The sequence below is a fragment of the Cylas formicarius genome, unplaced genomic scaffold (assembly GCF_029955315.1).
Source record: "Cylas formicarius isolate icCylForm1 unplaced genomic scaffold, icCylForm1.1 PGA_scaffold_5__7_contigs__length_24384050, whole genome shotgun sequence".
NCBI lineage: Eukaryota > Metazoa > Arthropoda > Insecta > Coleoptera > Brentidae > Cylas > Cylas formicarius.
In genome coordinates, this window is record NW_026844341.1 from 22783116 (window position 1) to 22804294 (window position 21179).

The 21179-nt window shown below is 35.2% G+C and overlaps 1 protein-coding gene across 1 annotated transcript in view; it reads right to left on the bottom strand.

Moving 5' to 3' along the window:
- Positions 1-21179, bottom strand: part of LOC132702632 (isotocin receptor-like) — an 84913-nt gene that overhangs the window by 43182 nt on the left and 20552 nt on the right. Inside the window, exons 4-5 of the mRNA XM_060671400.1 lie at positions 20379-20606; positions 2594-2798 (exon numbers count right to left, since the gene is read on the bottom strand). Coding sequence (XP_060527383.1) covers positions 2594-2798; positions 20379-20606 — 433 coding nt within the window. The remainder of the gene's footprint in view (positions 1-2593; positions 2799-20378; positions 20607-21179) is intronic.

Consider the following 21179-nt stretch of genomic DNA (forward strand, 5'->3'; position numbering starts at 1 on the left):
TCTAAAGTTTGTATTTAATTTTATATTTGTGCGCCAATTTTGAATTTATAATTTATCATTGCTATGGAAGTAATTATTAAGAAACACTGGTTTGATTGCACTCTAAAAAGCTTTTTCACTCAAAACTTGAATATTTGTCGCAAGAGCATTGTAAAATGGTATGTTTAAATAGTTATTTTTAATTTTTTTTAAATGATAACGAGGTACTCAGAGAAGATGAGAATTCCTTGTAAGAAAATTATAAACCAAGACTGAGCCTTCAGCCGAAACTCATAAGTCAATTATAAGTTCCTACAGTTTATCGTATCGTCAGCGAAAAGTGAACATTTGGTGGGACTAATGCATGACGGGAAATCGTTTATGTAAATAACGAAGAAACGTGGTCCTAGGACAGATCCTTGAGGTACTCCGTGTTTTAGATTTATAGTAGATGAACTGCACAACTCCTCTGACTGGAGCAGACTAATATTTTTAAATTAAAAATTAAAATTAAGGAAGTGTACGTCTATCGATCTGCCGAACATGAGGCAAGCATTTGCGCGCGTTTCAATTTAATCAAACTTCAATTATTTAACCCCCGAATTGCCTGTTAAATTAGTATATGAAGCCGTTTTCATTAGCGCACTAATTCGTCTGTCTATTCATTAAGCGGCCCGGATATTATTCGCTATGCAGTTCTGACCGAATTTACTAGAAAATGATACCGGAATTTTTGATATTGCCTGTCGCATCTCGCGATAGAGTCCAAGACGAGTCTCCCGGAAAATGAAATTTAAGTGCGGATGAGCTGTCCCCCTCTAATCGCGACTAATTCGTAGATTATTTTCCGATTTATTTTAATTAAAATTTTAAGAAAAATTCTGGACGGATTCGCAAAGTGCAACGTTGAAACGTTTAAACGTTATTTTAAAGTTATTTATTTTCATTCATAACAAAATACATTTTTAAGACACCAATTTTTCAATTTGCCCTCATATCACGTTATTTGGTGAAGTCTGTTCATAGATATAAGAAACTGACTAATTGATACGAATTAAGGAAAGACACGAGCAAGCTATAACAGGTCCGTACTTTGCTTAGAATTTAATTATTTGGGGTTTTGTTAGGAAAGATACTAACCGATATTTATTTATTTATGTATGTATTTATGGTTAAATCTAAAATAAAATTACAAATTGTTTTTATTACCTACTTAAATTACTTAAAATTATTCACATGATATATCAGTATCACTATCGCTATCATCGCCTGTTCTAATTATTATTTCTTCTATAATATTTGCAATATGGATATACGATCGTTCTTCTTTTCCATATGTTCAACAGAATTTGACCAACTTGGTGGAGGGATGTTAAAAACTTCGGTTTCTATAAGTTTGAGGACATTGCAGTTAACACGGGGAAAACATTGTTATGACGAATGGCAGATTTCAGTTGGTGCCGAACATGTTCAATGGGATTAAATATACAGTGGTAAGGTGAAGGCCTAAAACTGTATGTAGATTTTTTGCTTTTTGGTATAATCTTCGTGAAAATAAATGTCGTTATAATACATGTAGTTTCGGATTGTTGCTTTTGTGTCATACGAGAAAGGGCTTTTAGTCAACTGTCTACTGTGATAATTGTCCATTACAATTGCGCTACTACAAGGAATGTTTGGAACTAGTTTCTTTTTAAAGCAACTTTCAAATAAATGTGTCTTCATGGCAATCCAGAGAAGAATCTTTAATATTTTTCGCAGACAGAGAAAGTCCATTTGGAATCCAACCATCTTAAGAGCCAGCATACAAAATAGTTGTTTTTTTACCTCTTTTTGATGGCGCGTTTGTTTTACACTTATCAGTTGAGTTAACCCAACTCTTTTCCGGGTTATCGTAAGTATCGAACCAGGTTTCATTCAAGTAAATAATTGGCCTTTGTTGTTGTTTGTAAATCCTATTTTTTTTCTAGATATTCCAGTCAAATTCTAAATGATTCCATTAAAACTTTGTGTGTTGAATACACTTCCATAAGGTAGTTCTACCACATTTAACACCGGTTTCATCTTTTTCAAGCCTCCTAATTAAAATATCTAATGTAGGCACGCTTTATTCCTCGTATAACTGGTATTATATCTTGATCACTTTCATCTACACTCACAAAATGTCAGCATCGTTTCTTTTTTTCTCGCTCAAATGGGATTATTCACAATTTTCCATAAAGTTGATGTTAGAATTTTCGTCAATGTGGCCGTTTCTTCTAAAGATGCTTGCTTGCTGGCACCACTTCCTTAGTCTCAATAGAATAGTGTTTTCTACATTTGCGAGCATTTCCTGAGATACACTAGACTCGCACATATTTTGCATAATTCGCACAAGATTCAACACACGCTGTAAACTTAAACTAAGTAGTATACCAAACCGAAGAATATTAAACACAGGTAGGTATAAAATTATTTTCTATTTCGGACCACAATTTTACCTAAATCTAAATTCCGAAATTTTAGGTAATAATGATAATCACATTCAAAAGCAATTGGTCACTTTCTTATGTCTATGAACGGACCATATCCTCCATAACGTCCATAAAGTCCGAAAATAATCTAATGAGCTCACCGTGTGCTAACTTGGAGTTTCTCGATATCTCCAACATGATGCAGGTGTAGGCGACGACGATCACAATTAGCGGAATGAAGTACAAAAACAGGACGCAGGAAAGGTTGTAAACCAGCTCCATGGTGGTCGACGAGAAGTAGCCGAAGGTCACGCACTGCTTGTAGTCAGGATTGTGCGGGTGCGACTTCACCCGGAACACAAAGCACTGAAAAAAAAGGATAGAATATGGTAGTTATCAAGTCTTACGAGATGACCTCGAATCAAATATCAAATATGTTTACATTATGCGCCGAATTACAATTAATATAACTTGACGCGCAGATCTGCTAATAAATACATTTAACATAATTCATAACTTTGAAATATAAAACGCATGTGTTGTTCTTGGGTTCAGATTGTGCATTAATATCAAAAATCTTCAAATATGTATGTTTTATTCAAAGTTATGGTCACATTGTGGATATTTATCAAGAGCCTAAAATACCAGTATTATATAAATGAAATGTTTTATAAGAAATGATGTTACTTTTAATGTTATTAGAATTTTAAATGCTACTTGTTGATCATGATGGATTTAGTTATTTTTATATATTAGTTATATTTATTAAAATACGTCAGAAAAGGTAAAACTTAGTTATAAGATACGTATGAAATTTCCCTAGAATTTTCCTAAGAGTTCAAACATACAAAATACCCGGTATATGTAATAATACAACACTTTAAGGTATAACTAAATCCAAGCAACTTTTGTTTTTTTGATATTTTTTGCAGATTCTGAGGAAAGCTATCATTCCTTTATAAACGGGCCACCTTGTACAAATAGATTCAAATTACTTAGAAAATGTCTGTTTGTAAACTACGACAAAGGATGATAATATCATTCCTGCTTTCTTGACGCAATGGATTTGGAAAATGTTGGTTAGGTGTTTAGGGTTAGAATTCGCCATTACTGCTATCTGCTAACCAACGCGAGGCACATCTAGCATATGACGTCATCCCAGATTTAACTAATCAGCACGGTTCTCATTTCAAGGAAAAACGGACAAAGAAAACTTTTTATTGGTAAACTAGGTTCTAATTAAATCAACGGAGCTGTTCAAGAGATTTTTTTGTCGTAGCTGTGTGTGCACGTTTTCAGAAATTTGCTTTTTAAGCAATGTTAGAATGTTTGTTTTTCCCTCAATTTTTTTAAATTTTTATGTTTCCTTTTTTGAGCAATCAAATGAGTTTAATGTATAAAATACGAGGGCAACAATTTTTTGTTATTTTTCAAAGTGCTAAAAATAAATAAATAAATAAAAAATAAAAAAATAAAAATAAAATAAATAACTTCAATATTACATTACAAAAATTAATTCAAAAATATTGCGTGATGGAGACAAAAAAACATTGTTTTTATATTATTCTGATCCCTATAACTCCGAAAATATGAAAAATGACTTTTACTTTATATATAATATTCAGAAGGAACGACGGTATCGAATATATCGAACCGAAGAAAAGTATCTACTAAATTACTCTTTGGTCGGCGGAGCTTTCAAAAATCTCAACTTTCCGCTGATCGTGGGCGCATCCATCAGTTCCATTTCCAGCTTCTTATTCACGCCGCGGAAATGAGTGGAAAAGTCGAAACGTTTCGTTATCTATCAATTTGCGGCCAAACTTTGTTTCGCTCAAACACACGGCTGTGGAAGTAAGCACCGTGAACGAAGTAAAGCGCGCAAAAAGGGGGGGGGGGGAATAACAGTATTATAATGGCGACACATTTTAGCCAGGAAAATTCCATTAAGGTTGTCCTACATTAAAAACTAATTTAAAAAAATGAAAACTCAACTTGCGTGCATAGAAATCGGCCCAGTGTAAATTTTTGTACTTTGGTATTTTTTTTTTATAGAAACCAAACCAAAAAACTAAACATGCCACTTGGATCCTGATTTCATCAGTAGGGGCGGCCGTGGTCAAGGGACAAGAGGTTTAACAAGTGCTGGATACATCGAGCATATTTTAACAGCAAGCAGTTTGGGACAATTCCATCCTCTAACCCAACTAATATAGTTTCCTTTATTTGAAGGTGCTTTCGTCTGACAGTTTTGAGTAGAATCAGTCCATTGTTTGGACGTGTGTCGGGGGCGTGTCGAACCATATTTTACCAAAGTAAATTATGAATCAGTTGCCTAATCTCTATCTTTCAATTTTTTGAAAGTAATTCAATTACCAAGTGCGTAATCTGTGTGATCCCATTACTACTTGTCATTTGCTTATTTTGCAGTAATTAGTACACATTTGACAAACAACTTTATAGAGGGTAGCACGGCTAATATTTATATTGGTTTCATCTTTTTTTTTTCAAAGAAACCTCCACAGGCTACTATAATACTTTGTACAAAACGTCTGGATTCTTCCTGCGGCGGTTTTTGCTGAGTCGAAATTGCTGACGTTTCGCCAATCATCCTGTTGGGTTCTTCGGGTACGGAGCTAAATGGGGGGCAAAAACACCGTCTCGGACGTCTGATTCCTAAATTGGCGACAGGTCTCTACGGACTTAAAGATTCACAAACCAGGATTACCCCTTCGACCTTTCGTCAGCACCATTGGTTCTCCAACCTATTCTCTAGCACAATAGCGAGCTTCCTTATTAACACCCCTTACAGGGAAAACTGACAGTTTACTTAATTCCTTTCACTTCATTGAACAATTAAAAAGCATTACATTAGATACAAAGTTCCTATTCCTGAAACTCTCGACATCATTTCAGATATATTAAAATCCGAGAATCTGGAACCAAGCCTTCTCACCTTAATTGAAAAATGCTTATCGGGAACATACTTTTCTCATAACGGTCAAAATTTTCAATAAACGTCGGGAACAGCTATGGGTTCTCCACTATCACCAATCATCGCGAATATACACAGCAACAATCTTAACCGCGACTCAGGTCTCAATCTGTCACCAATTTGGGAATCAGTCATCCGAGACGGTCTTTATGCCCCTCATTTAGCTCCGCCCCCCTCAAACAATATATAAGCAGGTACAGAGTAAAATACGAGCCAGTTTCAGTCAAGATCTGAAGAAGCCAACAGGATGATTGTCAGCAATTTCGATGCAGGAGGAATCCTGAAGTTTTGTAAAAAGTGGTTTCATCTTCTTCTAACCTCTTCTTCAGTTCATCCAATGAACAACCTCGCTTTGAAAAAAACAATTTTCCTTCCCATCACGACGTTTATTCGTTTTCTTCAATTCTCCGCTATTAATATCTATTAATCTTTCTTTTTTAAGTTTCTTGTTGAAGAAGTCCTCTACCTATTAAAGTTACACATTTTTCACAAGCTGTAGTGCATCAAGAGAAAAATGATTTCGACTCGACAGTCTTTTATTCTCGTAAAATAACTAGAACAACTAAGAAATATTTTAGATAGAAAGAAATATACCTCCTACTCACTCAAGTAACATTTTTTTTGTTAATGACTTTACGCATTAACAATAGGTAATAACATCGTTAAAGATTTATTAGGCCCTCCCCACTATGGTAGAAGTAGCACATTCTCAATGCCTATAGCTCGCCGTTAAAAATACTCAAACACAACTGTGTGTGTTTATATAATAATAAGAATTATACGTTTTCAATACAAAAACCCTGCCATTCAATAAAGATTGAAGTGACTTCTAGAAGAGTCTGCCAGCTGATATCTCACGTAAGAAGTTTGAGAGCGCGATATGTTCATGGGATAGTTTGAACGGCTGCCTGCAAAACAGTGTGCAGCTAAATTAACAAATAAAGACATACCCACGGTCCCGCAGGGAATTGGCAAAAAATCTGGGGGAGTTTATTTTTCTGACATGCCGGTAATGATACGAATCGCATTGTTATGCTTGGGCGTTTTGCAGGCCACATTTTTTACGATTTTCCCGATAGCGGATTCTAAATCATCCTATTCAACAACCCCATGATTTATGGATGAGGTTCGCGTAGAATCAAACGAAATAAAAGGAAAATCCTGACCGGACTTTCCTTTTCGCTCGCTCCGCCGCCTAATGTATTGTAATTTTTCAAGAAAACGGAGTTTTCCGGTTTCGAGTCAACTTAAACCAGTGGCCGCCGACCTTCATCGAAAATCGGAAATGCATATTTCCTACGCAAAATATAAAGTTCTTTCGCATGGTTCGCATTGCCAAAAAGTTTTAGCGTGAATAACTTATTAAAAAATAGCTTCATGAAGAAATTTAAGATTAATTAAAAACTAATTAAAAATTGATTAAATTAAAACTAAGAGACCTTTTTTGTAGAACATTAAATTTGCAAAAATATATAATAATAATGATATAACTTTCTTAGAACAAAATAAAATTTGTTACTATATATACTGATGAACTTTTTGAACAATTGCTCAACGTCTTTCTAACCCGGTCATCTTTATCCCTTCATTAGCTGCACTCCAACCAAAGGATTCCTCCGATAGAGTCTTGAGTGTCAACCATCCTCATCCTCATCAAGGTAACTTGTTGAAATGATTCTCTTATCACTGGGATAAGGGATAATAGTGAAGAACTGAAGAAAAGCAATAAACGTAGTGAATCGCACAGAGCAAGTACTTGGAGATTTAATTATCTTCAAGAAATTAAAAGATATAGGTTAGACACATCCATATTTGCCTACCAAGCTAGAATGTTAAGCATGCTAGCTTGGATTATCATGAGGATGCAAGTGCCGAACTTTTTGAACATTAGTCCTTTTCCAAAAATATTCCCAATAACAATGTTATTGTCATTTATAATGCATGCTACCAGCGTCGACTGATATGCAAAGCACAAGCCTCAACAAGTTCAAAAACTGAAATCAAGGAGTATTTTTCAGAAAATTATATTTACTTTGAATTCTGTTATAAAAGACCGCAACCTTTGAAAGGTCCAAATTCATATGCAATTAACAACTGGGCATATAGTTTTACGTCTTCCTCCATATCATGCCACGTTTAACACTATAGAGCATTTGAGAAACTAAGTAAAATCACAGGTCAGAACACAAAATATTACTCCAAGTGTTATAAATTTGATAAAAAATGTAATTAATAACATACCAATTGACAGCTGAAAAAATTGAGGACTATTCCATTTTGTGTACAAAACAACACAAATCCTATTATCTCAGTGACGAATCTGAGAGTGAATTTATTTTATTTATATGTTTTTATGTTATGTTTTTTATACTTTAATACTCACTAAGTAAAAAAAAACATATTACCAAAACGGTGGAGAGTCCGTCCCTAATGTTCTTGCATCTTTTCTATGTCCTGATATTTAAAAACCCTTGGGGGCAAAACTTTCCATAACTTAGTCGGGTTTCGTCATTAAGCCTATCCTTCAGACATTGTAGCTTAACTAGGTCATTCCGCCGTCCGTTAAACATGGGATTTAATACTATGCTTTCCGCAGATGTCTTATCTGAGCCAAATCACATAATTCATTTGCAGCAGCAGTTACATCCAAATGCCGAATATTCGGATTTCCTCTCTTCCATTTTGTTACTCTATCTTTGAGGTTTCTTTAATGTTTTTCAATTTGTGCGCGGAAAAAACGTGAGAGTTGGGGTGGAATTTGCAACGAAATAGAACTGCAGGCACTCGCAATTATTATCGGTATTCAGTACATTTTGATTAAAACACATTATTCGGTTTCATATTAACTGTACTTTCATATGTTAAATTTTAGATTGGGGTCTATAAATTATTTAAATACTATTTGAATGCTTGGAACTGGCAAAAATAATTCGGAACTGGTTATAAAAATCCAAACAGTTCCTCAATTAGGGAAATGCGTCCACAACCAGGGCGATTATGACTCGCACCGTTTCTTTTTGCTCTTATTGCGTCGATGCTTGTAATTTTACGGGCTCCGGTAGAGAATGAGGCTCTCCCTGTATCCGAAATAATTGAATTAAAACTTCGTGGGCTTTGACGAGGAAAATTGGAAATTTGCAAATATCTTTTTAGGGGTCTGGATTCTCTACGACTTAGGAAACAATTTTCGATGTTTTAGTAGCCACTATAGTTGCGGCACAAATTCAATAAAATTAGTTTTCGGAACTCGTCTAGACTCGAGTGTTCCTAAAATTTCAAGGGTCTTCTCCGGTTTCAGTTTTAATTTGCCTCTGAAATTCCGTGAAAACGGCTTTGGGAAATTTCCCACTGCTGACCAGTTCGACGTCGCTCCGGATTGATTTTAATTTGTTCCTCTCCGTACATAATGATTCCAGCTCCGGCTTCTGACATGAATAATACAATGAATATTAAACATGTTTTTTGGGGTCCTCGCATTAAACTTAATTAATAAAATAATTAATTTTTTACCACAGAGTGTCTAACGAGTTAAGTAATCGTTAAAGTCTTTGGTCAACAGCGCACTAACTTCCTTAGTCCTCGATAACAAGTTTTTTCCAACACACTACTTTAAAATTCTCATTCGTGCACTGAGCAGGTGTGACGGAAGTATTAACTTCATTAAACACTACTTCACTCGTGAGTTTGTCTTATCCCACGCGAGTACCAAAACAAACTCGTGACTAAAATATCGTTTTCTCAATCTTGTTACATACTTTTCAGTACTGCAAAATGCAAGGCTGTTTTGTTTGCAAGACTCCACCAATTAAGACCCTTTTATTTTTGCACACTTCGAACGGGGATCGTTAGCGATGTAGCGAAAAGTTCCGATAGAGGGACGAATTAAAAGTTTGATAATTAAAAAGAAAAAAACCTAATTTCCCTTAAAATAACCAGCTTCGAAAGTTAGCTGGAATTAGCAAACTCTCTTAAAATGGAAGGTGGGGTGGGTTATTAAGTTTAGAATTATTGAGACTGTTATTCACTCATCCAAGCGTTAAATCTGTTATTTTAATTTTTAAAAAACTTCTAAAGAAACGTCTTCTATCAACAAAATCGTGCTGCATCATAAAAGATGATGTATTTGATTTTTTATTGCTGAAGATGTGAAACAGAGTCTGCTTCCTTGTGCTGCTACTTTGGCCGTTTTTCCGCATTCTTTTTTTGTATAAAAATATGTTATTTGTTCCTGGAAAATAAAGACCTCTTTATTTTTTTGACGATTTTTATTTTCTCTTTTACAAAAAAAAGTGTAGTTTTTCAGGGGAGGTAAAATGGGTTTCGTCTAGAATGAAATGGAATTTTGTTTCTTGGGGAAGGACGACTAGAAGATTCGACAGTAGCTAATCGCGTAACTTATTAAGCTCGCTGCTCTAGTTTCTCCTAGTCCTAGAAAAGTCCAACTTCCATGGTTCTCTGCTGGGTCTTAAATTATCGACGTGTATGTTTAAAGTATTCATCGAGTTCTGAAAGATCTGGCGAAAAATACCCCGGTATTACGCGGCGTTTGGCAGTGGGTTAGCCAAACTTTAGCAAACTTTTTTGTTGTTATTGTAAAACTAACTTTTGCATTCATCATAAATGTTACAGCAGCAGCATATATAGTTATCTACAATTTCATCCGTAAGAAAGAAAAACCAAGAAAACAGAAAAGATGATGCCTGTAACGGGTTCAATTTGTCATTGGCTATTTCGACTTATGTTTCTCACATGTAGATTAATAATGCTCGAAGACTACCTATTAAATGTTTTATTCTTACAATTACACACTGTCTTAATCCTCAAAGCTACTGGTATTGCTAATTATTCTTCACTACTTCATTCTGTTCGAACACACTGTAACTGTTTAATTGCTTCGTGTGGTTTGCCTGTCCTAAAATAAATGTAAATAAGTGTAAGTCCTTGCATTTTTGCTGCAATTTGAGATGTTACGGAATGCGGTTGGATTGCACGAGACGATCGTCCTGTATTCCTTCTTATTTCCGAACTAACGGCAATTTCTATTCTTGTCCCTTGCTTTCATTTATTTACACTTGTTGCTTTTTGGAGAGGTTCTTCTTTCTTTCTTCTTTACTTCTAATGGCCAAGACTGCATAAGGTCATTCGGCCAGCTTACACAATTTTTCACATTATTCAGATATCCTGAAGAATGCCTTCTTAAGAGAAGGGACTGGACCAATCCATCATCCTCCAGGTTTTTGTTTTTTAAGTATACAGCAAGGAAAACTTCTAAATAAATTGTCATAAAATGACAACCGATTCCTCAAACGGCTCCAGCAATTATCTTATACGGGATATCCGATCCCATCCGGCCTCGTTACCAGCGTGAATATAGGACATTCGGAAACCGTATTTACATACACCTCATGGAATTACACATCACAAATCCGTGTACATCCACGTAAGACGAACACTATTTCAAAAACTTATAGGCGTTACGTCTCTATCACTTCAGATAACGAATATACGTAACAATATTTTCTTTAAACGACACTAATTTCGACCGATTTCTATAAATTTTTTGGAACCGGGCAGGAGCAACGTCCGCCATGTGCAATGGTTCCATTGAAAGTGGTTTGGAGAGGTTATATTTCAATCCTCTGTCAACGCGAATGTAGTACAGTTAAGCACTCGACCTTTGGCCCGCGTTCGTCTTCGATTTCCTAAGACGTTACTATGTAATCTCATTCATGTGAGTATTATTGGTAATAGCGGGTAGTAGTTGGGTAATATTCGGTCTCCTTGCGTTGATTAACTTCTGTCATTATTGGCCCATTGACCCTAGTGGTGTCGGAACCGAACATCGTATTGCCAGCACCATCGGTCTCTTTTTTTTTGGAACTTTGTGAAACTTCATCGATCTTTCTTTCTTTGGCCTTACGATTTCCGCCGGTGCAAGTGGTTGCAAGATTTCAATCCGAACAAGTTTGTGGCATCTCTTAGTTTTCGAGGATTAAACCGGATTGAAATCGTATAGAAGTTGCGGATCGTCGTCTTGTTGGTAGTATTTTGCTTGGACGTCCCCAACATTACAGCTTCGGCTGGATTAAAGCTAACCAGCACCTGGCAGTCTTCACCGCCACCCACGATCATCAGGCGTAAGTTTCACAATTTATTTCACGTTTTGCAAGTAATTATGAACACCGCACTCATTATTTTGTTTTGTAGGGTTCTGGGTTTTGGTTTTGATTTTGGTTTTGGATTTGGTTTTCCTTTTGGAACCAGTTTTTGATTGTTGGACTGGTTTTGGCTTCCCATTTGGTACTGGCTCCCCCAGTTCCGGTTCAATTGGATTTGGTGCCTCCTTACATCGTGGACGGCACGTGTTATAAATTCTGCAACCCAAGAATTCGTCAAGTCATCAAGTTAGCTCGCTTCAGGAAGTTTGCAGTGCATATCTCCTCGTCCAAGAGTGATAAGCAATCTTGCCTATCCCACTGACTGGTGAACCCGTAGGCAGTATACAGAACAGCCATCTTAGAGTTTGCCCGACTCTGCTTCCAATCGGTAGCAAAGTGAGCAAAGTATAGTAGGATTGCTTCAGTCTCCACTCCACCTTCAGTGGAAAAAGAGAGGCATGCCAACAACGTTTTAAATAATATGATGGAAAGTTTGAACAAAATCAATTAGGCCTTAAAATACGAAAGCCGAAACTGTCGCTAAATAAGGCAGTAAGCCTCTCGGTAATACCGGAAAGTAAGGATGCATCGCGAGAAGTTTTGATGTAATCGTGAGGAGAATTTAAAGGAGTACTTGTGTTCTATGAGTGTTTTCATAAAATGAGGCAGCCAGGCTAATAGATTCGAAGAAATTTGGTAAAATATTTGAATTTTGGAAACTAAGAAAATTATGCTTATAGCTTTTGCTGATAGGATGATGATGATGTAATATTATTTTCAGAACCTGCAGCAGCTGATTTTGAATATGACTGTGGTCTGTGGTTATACCCTCTGTCAGCTATAAACATGATTTTCACAATTTCTTTTTGAATAGCAACTTGGACATTTTTCTAGTATCGTAGCAACCTAACTTCCAAATATTAGGGACTCTGGGGTACCTGTGATTTTGGTTTTATTCAAATAAAGTCATAAGTAGTATCAGATGCTGCCGATATAGAATTTCGTTGCTTCCATTCACGAACATAAAGCACAAACATTAAGAATAAAAAATAACCACTCCAATTTTCACTAGGAGGAGACTATCAAGGTTCATACATTACATACAGCATGTATATATCTCTCTCTTTTTGATATAACAAAAACCTATACTATACTATTGGTTTGTTCGTCATTTTTTTTTTCGAATCGTATCCTACTGATCGCCGTCACGGTGTTCCGCAAGGATCGGTTTTGGGTCCGCTCCCTTTCCTCATTTATATAAATGATTTCGCGCATTTTATTAAGCCCCTCAAGTGTACACTGTTGGCAGACGACACCACAATTAGCTGCGGAAGTTGTTCTCTACATGAACTGAACAATAGAAGGAAATAAAAAGCAAAATCTCATAGATTTATTTATGCTGCGAAAGCTTAAGCAATCTCTCCATACCCGAGGTATGAGAAGCATGCAATATGGGAAGGGTCTCCCAATTCTTCCTGGCTTGGACTATAGAGGATTCTGTAGAACACATTTGCCCAGTACTCGAATCATGACTTTACCATCTACTTTCACCGACAATAGCCACTCTAATTCCCTAATACCGTCTTAATAAATCAATTAGAAATATTGCCTTGGTGACAATTGTTTTAAGAGAGCTGTCAAGCATCTACTGACAACAGTACCGATGAATATCTAAATTTCAAATTTGTCCTTAACCTAAACCTAAACCTAAATCATCTTTCGGCCATTGCAGGATTTTACTTTCCCAACAATACTTCATGTTGCAACCGCGGGACTTGCTAATGCCCCAATCCGGCACAAAATGGCTTCTTACGCAGGCGAACGCGTTAATTAACTGACACAAAGTCAATCATTCCGGAACTCCACTCACCGAGATTTGGAATTTCCGTTTTAATCTGGAGTTTCGCGTGTGGTGCGCTTTTTTATTTCCCGTACACTTTAATCATCCCCTTGTGTCTTAATCACTTTCCGCGACGCTTAACAAGTTCGAAATTCCTCGAAGTTTTAATGCGCCTCGCTATTCGGAAGATTTCGAAAATTAGCCTAAGCTCGGGGCCATTTTTATCAGCGCCATTGTCATTCATAGCGTCCATTGTTGAACAGCGAAGTTGATCTAAACCGGAATGTTATTTAAAGGGAGTTTTATACGATGCTTCAAATTTTCTGCCTGATAGAGTTTTTGTGAAATCCATTCGATCGTTTATCCTTCTTTGAACTAAGTGGTTGTGTTACATTTTTGTATGTTAATACCTACAAATAGTTTCTTAAAATCTTCTTAGAATGATAAATTCTTTATTGCATTCACCAATGAGATCCGCCTCCTAACTTTCGGCTAAGTGACGGTTATGGAATACAAAAATTAAATTGTAAAAAATATAAAAAGTCAATTTTTTCTAATGCAAATTCCATATTTACATAATTTTATCCGATTTTTTTTTGTTTTGTTTTGTTGGAAAGAAAGGATATTATTATTATTATTATTATTATTATTATTATTATTATTATTATTATATTGCCTTAGTAGATGCTCCCTCTTATTCTTAATCACTCAATGTAGGGTTGTTATGGTTTGTAACGAATGTTTTCGGATTTATGGCTCTTTTTTCGTCAAAAATGGCCGGTGCTTAACACTCTAAACTTTGGACGCTCTAATTTTACTATGCCAACAATTTAATAAAGTAGAACAGTCATTTATCCTATACTTTTTCGTGGGATCGACACCTATACTTCGATTAATTACACCTATCAATGCTCATTCAATTTTTATAAGCATTCCCTATACCTAATTTTAGTATTTTTTGAGGTGTACACATTTTTACGAACAAAACTCCCAAAATTTGTTAATTGCGATAAAATAACGCAACAAGTCAAGAAAAATAAATATAAATAGGTACATTTTTAATTTTGAGAAAAAAATGTTTCCTTTCTTTCCATTAAATTAAAAATTCTCAGTTGCTTAGAGGCGAAAACATCATTGAACTATGAATAATGTTTTCAGGCCGCGTGTTTTAGTGCAAATGCAAATTGGCAAATGTAGGTTTGCGATATAAATGTTGTTGGTCACCTAGTTCTCCTGATCTAACAAAAATGGACTATTTTCTGTCGGGATATGTTAAAGACCAGGTGTATAAAACTGAACCCACAAGAAAAGATGACATGCACAGAGGATAAAAGAAATGTTAATCGTTCAAAGACCGTGCTAAAACGTGTATCGAAGTCGGTGGATGACATTTCGTGGAATAAATAAAATGAAACTTAATTAAAGAGTTCTTTTTTGTTATGCAGATTTCTTCTTACCTTTTAAGCGTTTTTTCAATATTAGTATTGCATTTTTAGCGTAAAATTCTTTGTTTGCCAAAGTTTCGCAGCTCATAATTTTATTTTTGTTTAAATATCATTTTTGAAACTTTTTTTATTTATCTTTTTTATTAGATTTATTTCTGGTATCCTCCTTGTCTCTTCAGCAGACCAAACAACTTTATCATGGGTAATGATAGCTGCAATTACTTATAGAAGGGGGTGACGGCCACTCGAGAGACCTGATAAAACAAAAATAACGAGAGCTATTTGTTATACACTTACGTGTGTTTTTTCGAGATTTTTTTTGTTGATGCGAAATAAACTACCACACGAACGCTAGGAAAAATACAAGTTATTATTATTGGTAATTACATACTTCGCTGAAGGACCAGATCAGGTGGAGAACGAGAGAGAAAAGTAAATATCGAGGGAACAAAATGAACCCCGCACCTGACACCGACGGTCCGTACCGTCCGAATTTTTCAGCTTAATCGAATAACTGGGATTAGGGTTCAGCCACGTACGCGAATTGGTCTGGTTTGGTTTATCCGCGTGTAAAAAAATCAACAAAACGTGTTGAGGATAAAATTCGACGCCCCAAGTGGCTACAGTTTATCCTCGAGTATATAAAAAGCAAGAGCGTATCCGAGGGACACACTGGACATAAAAAATAGCATCGAATTAAAAAGTATTAAAATCGGTGGCTAGTTTCCTGCAAATTAAGATCGTCGCGTCAACCGAAACTTTGTTTTCAGCGTAAAATGAAATAAGTTTAATATAATCATAATTTAAAGTAAAACTAGTATTCTGTATTTGTTTTCTTTAGTTCTAATTTTAATTCACTTAAGCATTCAGAAAGCCTTAATGTAGGATATAATTTTTGATTGTATACAGGGTGTTCGGAAATTAAACGTTCATATGTTAACCGCGTATTCTGTGACTCAAAATAAGGATAAAAGTTCATATAAACTAGGGTCCAAAACGTCTTAGTTTTTAACATGGTGATGCCGATATTTTGTGAGGATTTTCGAAACACGTAAATATTCTTAAATAAAATCTCGTGCAGTCACTAAACTCTTTTAGGCCCTATTTAACGAACTAAAACTTAATATTGGATCGTCTTCAGGGGTGGGTAACACGGAGAGGCGTGGGAAAAATTTTTATATATCGAATTTTCGTAATTTTGACTGCAGAATTTGATAACCTGAAGTTTTCTAGGTAAATAAGGTAGCCTTGTCGCGCCTTGCTAGAACACGCCGTTTTCGAGAAAAATGCTTTTGAAAATTTAATTACAATTTATTTTTTAAAGTTTACAATCGAGGTGCAAATAATCATTAGTAAGCATTGGAAGTTAATGACATGTTTCATTCGTTTGTGTTGCTGGATAAATAAAAATTAAATGTCAATTATTCGACACACTTCAATTTTGTTCATTGTTGGTAAAAAATAGTTTTTAATGGGATTGTTCTTATAAATGCCTATGTGCATTAACAAAAACTCGACAATCAGGTACTCGACGTTTAGGAAACCTACTACGATACTATTGTACCGCCTAATTAGTTATTATTATTAATTATGTATTTGAAAACAACGCCATCAGATTTAAATAGCTTATTTTTCATCAACAATCAATCTTCTTTCAAATGTAAAGTTTATAATTTTTATTAGAATAATTAGCTTTAGAGTTGATAGTTTGATTTGTCTTCCGTTAATAAAAAGATTTATAAGAACAATCAAAGTAAAAACTATTTTATACCAACAATGAACAAACTTGAAAGCTGTCGAGTAATTGACATTTAATTTTTATTTAGGTACCCAACAATGCAAACAAATGAAACGCGTCATTAACTTCCAAAGCATACTAATGATTATCTGCACCTCGATTGTTAACGTTAAAATTAAAAGAAATAATTTGTAATTAAATTTTCGAAAGCATTGTTCTCACAAATGGTGTGTTCTAGCGAGGTGCGACAAGGGTACCTTATTTACGTAGAAAACTTCAGGTTATCAAATTTTGTAGTCGAAAATTAGACAAAAAAACAATTTTTTTCAATTTTTACTACGCCTCCCCCGGGTTACCCACCATCCAACACTATGTTTCTGTTCGTTAAATAGAGCTTAAAAAGTTTAGTGACTAACCAAATTTTATTTAAATATGTTTACGTGCTTCGAAAATATTTACAAAAATCGCCATCACCTGGACCTCTTCAAATTTTACACCGTGCATGTTAAAAACTAAGACATTTTGGATCCTAATTTATATGAACTTTTATTCTTATGTTGGGTCACAGAATACGGGACACCCTCTAGATATTTATAGCTCAAGTTGGTATTGCGTCATATAATGTCGTTATATGTTTTTTTTATTAAACTTACAGGTGTGATTAACATTTGGCTCTGTAGGTCATTTCCAAGACTTTCCGTTTACCACGCGTCTTCTAAATCAACTCGACAAGTATGGAGTGAGAAGGCCAACGTTGTTATGATTGGAGTCGCATTTGGAACAAAAATTCAAGCAGTACCTATAAAAAATCAACAGCAAACCTTTTTTTCCTACTCCATGTGCCTCAAAGTAGCATTCTAGGTTCCTTGAGTTTTATCATTTATTTAAATCAATCGCTAGCGCCTAGGCAGCAATTTTCATTGTCAATTAAGAATAAAACACAATACATCATTTTTAGAACAACATAAAATATAAAAGAATCCCGATAATACTGGAATAATTTTCAATTCTTGAATTTAGATACGATGCTAACCTTCAACGGTGAAGGCATACTGAGAAGTACCCAAATCTTTGAGCTGATAAGTGTTGTTATGGCGTCTTTTAGTAATTTTCTGTCATTGGTATATTTTGAAATATTATTCTGGGGTCATTCCTCAAACTCAAAGGGAAAATGATTCTTCTAAATAAAATTTAACGTCTGCTATCATACAAAAGGATAAAAAATAGATTCCAATTATCCTATACATTCGTTGTCGCTTACTTTTTGATAACAAAGTGCCCAAAAATTTTAAACGTTTAACTCATCTAAATCAATTGTGCTGTTCCATTTTTTTTTTAAGTTATTTACGTATTTGTCTCTGTTTGCTTCCAGTTTTATTTTGTAAGACATACGAATATATTTTTAAATAAATGCATCCCTCTTTCTTATACAGTGTTGTGTAATTCCAAAAGTATTGTAATTCACAATGATTATGGTGCTCACACCCAGATCGTGAAGTTTTACCCACAGCGACAAGTGCGAGACTATACGAAATGAAATTACAATTCCTACAATTGGTCAGATGGAAACAAATAAATGAAATTAGATATATTTCTTCTCCACTGTAATTAAGCACGACCGCGAACAGTGGCGTGCAGACGTCGTCTCGAGTGCCCGAAAATTAAAAACTTTAAAATCAATATCGGATGACACGCCTGGTGTCAGGTGCGGGGCCGGGAAAATACATTTCCTATTTTCCTTCGGGCGACAGTCGCGCTCTTCCTCCTGCGTCGCAATTTGTATTTTGTTTTCCTCGCTACGCTTCAATCGGCGGTTTTTACATAAAAACAAGTCGTCAGCAGAGCCGAGGGAGCCGGGGAGAAGTTCCCAGTGTTAGAGCCCGTCGGGTGCGAAAAGCTTAAAAAGATGGTTCGCTAATTTCCCGAACGTTTTCATGGCGAGAAATAAAAACGGAGAAAATCGTAGTCAATTAAAAAGCTTTATCGGTTTATTTCATTGAAATCTACATTTTAATTTGGGTTCGCGGCATAGTACTCGAGAAAAATAAAAATAAATATTATAATAATAAACTTCACTTATCAATTTAATTTGAGTTACAACGTTATATTATAGTATTTCTACCAGTTACTATAAAATAAATAACAAAATTAATATTTTCCTCCGTCCTTTGCGTTTTTAATAATTTCCTCTATCTTTTGCGTTTTTAATAGTTTCCTCTGTTTTTGGGTTTTTAATAATTTCGTCTTTTGCGTTTTTAGTAATTTGCTCTTTATTCTGCGTTTTTAAATAATTTTCTCTGTCTTTTGCGTTTTTAATAATTTCCTCTGTCTTTTGCGTTTTTAATAATTTCCTCTGTCCTTTGCGTTTTTAATAACTCCCTCTGTCTTTTGCGTTTCTAATAATTTGCTCCTTATTTTGCGTTTTTAATAATTTCCTCTGTCCTTTGCGTTTTTAATAACTTCCTCTGTCCTTTGCGTTGTTAATAACTTCCTCTGTCCTTTGCGTTTTTAATAATTTTCTGTCTTTTGCGTTTTTAATAATTTCCACTGTCTTTTTCGATTTTAATAATTTCCTTTGTCTTTTGCGTTTTTAATCAATTCCTCTGTCTTTTGCGTTTTTAATAATTTCCTCTGTCTTTTGCGTTTTTAACAATTTCCTCTGTCCTTTGCGTTTTTAATAATTTCCTCTGTCTTTTGCGTTTTTAATAATTTCCTCTGTCTTTTGCGTTTTTAATAATTTCCTCTGTCATTTGCGTTTTTAATAATTTCCTCTGTCCTTTGGGTTTTTAATAATTTCCTCTGTCTTTTGCGTTTTTAATAATTTCCTCTGTCTTTTGCGTTTTTAATAATTTCCTTTGTCTTTTGCGTTTTTAACAATTTCCTCTGTCCTTTGCGTTTTTAATAATTTCCTCTGTCTTTTGCGTTTTTAATAATTTCCTCTGTCTTTTGCGTTTTTAATAATTTGCTCCTTATTATTGCTTATTATTTTTTCTGTGGAGGTATTTTTTAACTGGAGTTCATATTACGTTACAAGTGAACGTCGATAATATCTAAAAAATTTAGACACTTTTTGAAAGAACAGATGCGGTAACGCTGGTGACGCTTTAAAGGCGAATAAGTATATGGAAAAACGTATACCAGTGAAGCCCTAATGTTTATCAAGTGTACTGGCGCTATATGGTGGGCTTTGGGATGGCTATACGAAGGTGACGCTCAAAGCATGAAAACAAGTACGAATTAATTGAAGTACATATTTGCAACACTCTGCGAAATTTGCTGACAAGAATCGAAAATTTTTATTGACACACCCTTCAAGACTTGTTCTTTTGTCATGGTTCAATTTTTCGTTCAGCTTGCGGTAGAGCATGATTACAGCAACTCTTATAAAAATATATTTAAATGTTCAATATTTTTGTCCAAGAAGTATCTACTCGTTTAAAATTTTTGCTAGCTAGAGTGGGAGTGATAAAATTAAATTTTATCTATGTATGTATTTTACTGTTATGTCAGTAGAAAGTCTGTTATAAACAAGTTTAGAGTTGTCATTTTTTGTCATAAGGGATGTTTGTTATAGTTTAGAACATATTGGCAAACTATTGAGTTAATTTTTATTAGTAGAGAATTTATTTTTAATCTTTCTTGACTAAGAAGCCATTTGTTTAAGCGAGATTAGATAAGTGGTCCAGGATAAATTTGGGTTTTAACGCTTGCCATCTCGTTAAATTAAATTATGTCAATTACCACGCACCAATTAAACAAAACGGCCTTACCTGGGGTATGCAGTAGATGAGAGAGGTACACCAGGCCACCGCAAGCATTACCTTTCCCCTCCTCCTAGCCACGTTTACCCGGAAAGGGTACATGACAGCGAAGTAGCGGTCTAGTGACACGCAGATCAGGACGTTGCTGCTTAAATAAGGGCCCAAGGCGCGAAGAAATTGGACAATCTTGCAGGCGACATTTCCCGCCACCCATCTTCCAGTCAAGCGCCAGCCAACCTGGAAAAATCGTCCCCTGTTAAAGCGTAATAGGACAGCAACCTATCACATCAAAGCCAACTTCGCTGTCTTTAGTACAACGTATAACGTTGCTATGGTTACTGACATTTAATATGAATCTCAGTCTATTAAACTGGCATCGAATAAGTTTTGTTCACGAATTTGATCATGTACGATACGGGTCAAGGCAAGGCAAAGAACTAGAACGAACAACGAAGGAAATGCGGAAAATTGTTTTCAATAATGAGAGACGTAAAGTTAATTTCGCATTGTCTAACATCTCGTGCCTAATAATATCGAGATTCATAAAGGGTCGCGTAAAGTCTTTGCCCTCGCCGGAGGTAGAGGAGAACCCGCTCTCACGTTAATATTAATTTCTCGAAAAATGTTCCCCGATACACGCGTTCGTTAACACTTTGGCCCAATTTTCACCGTTCCGACGTTATTTTTTTCGTTTGTTTCAGATAAATTGCAAACTTGGCAACGCCGCAATTTCTTTCATTAAATTACACTGGTCTCCCCTTCTTGTTTTCATGCATGAATTCATCTTATTTTATGCTCTAAACACGGAAT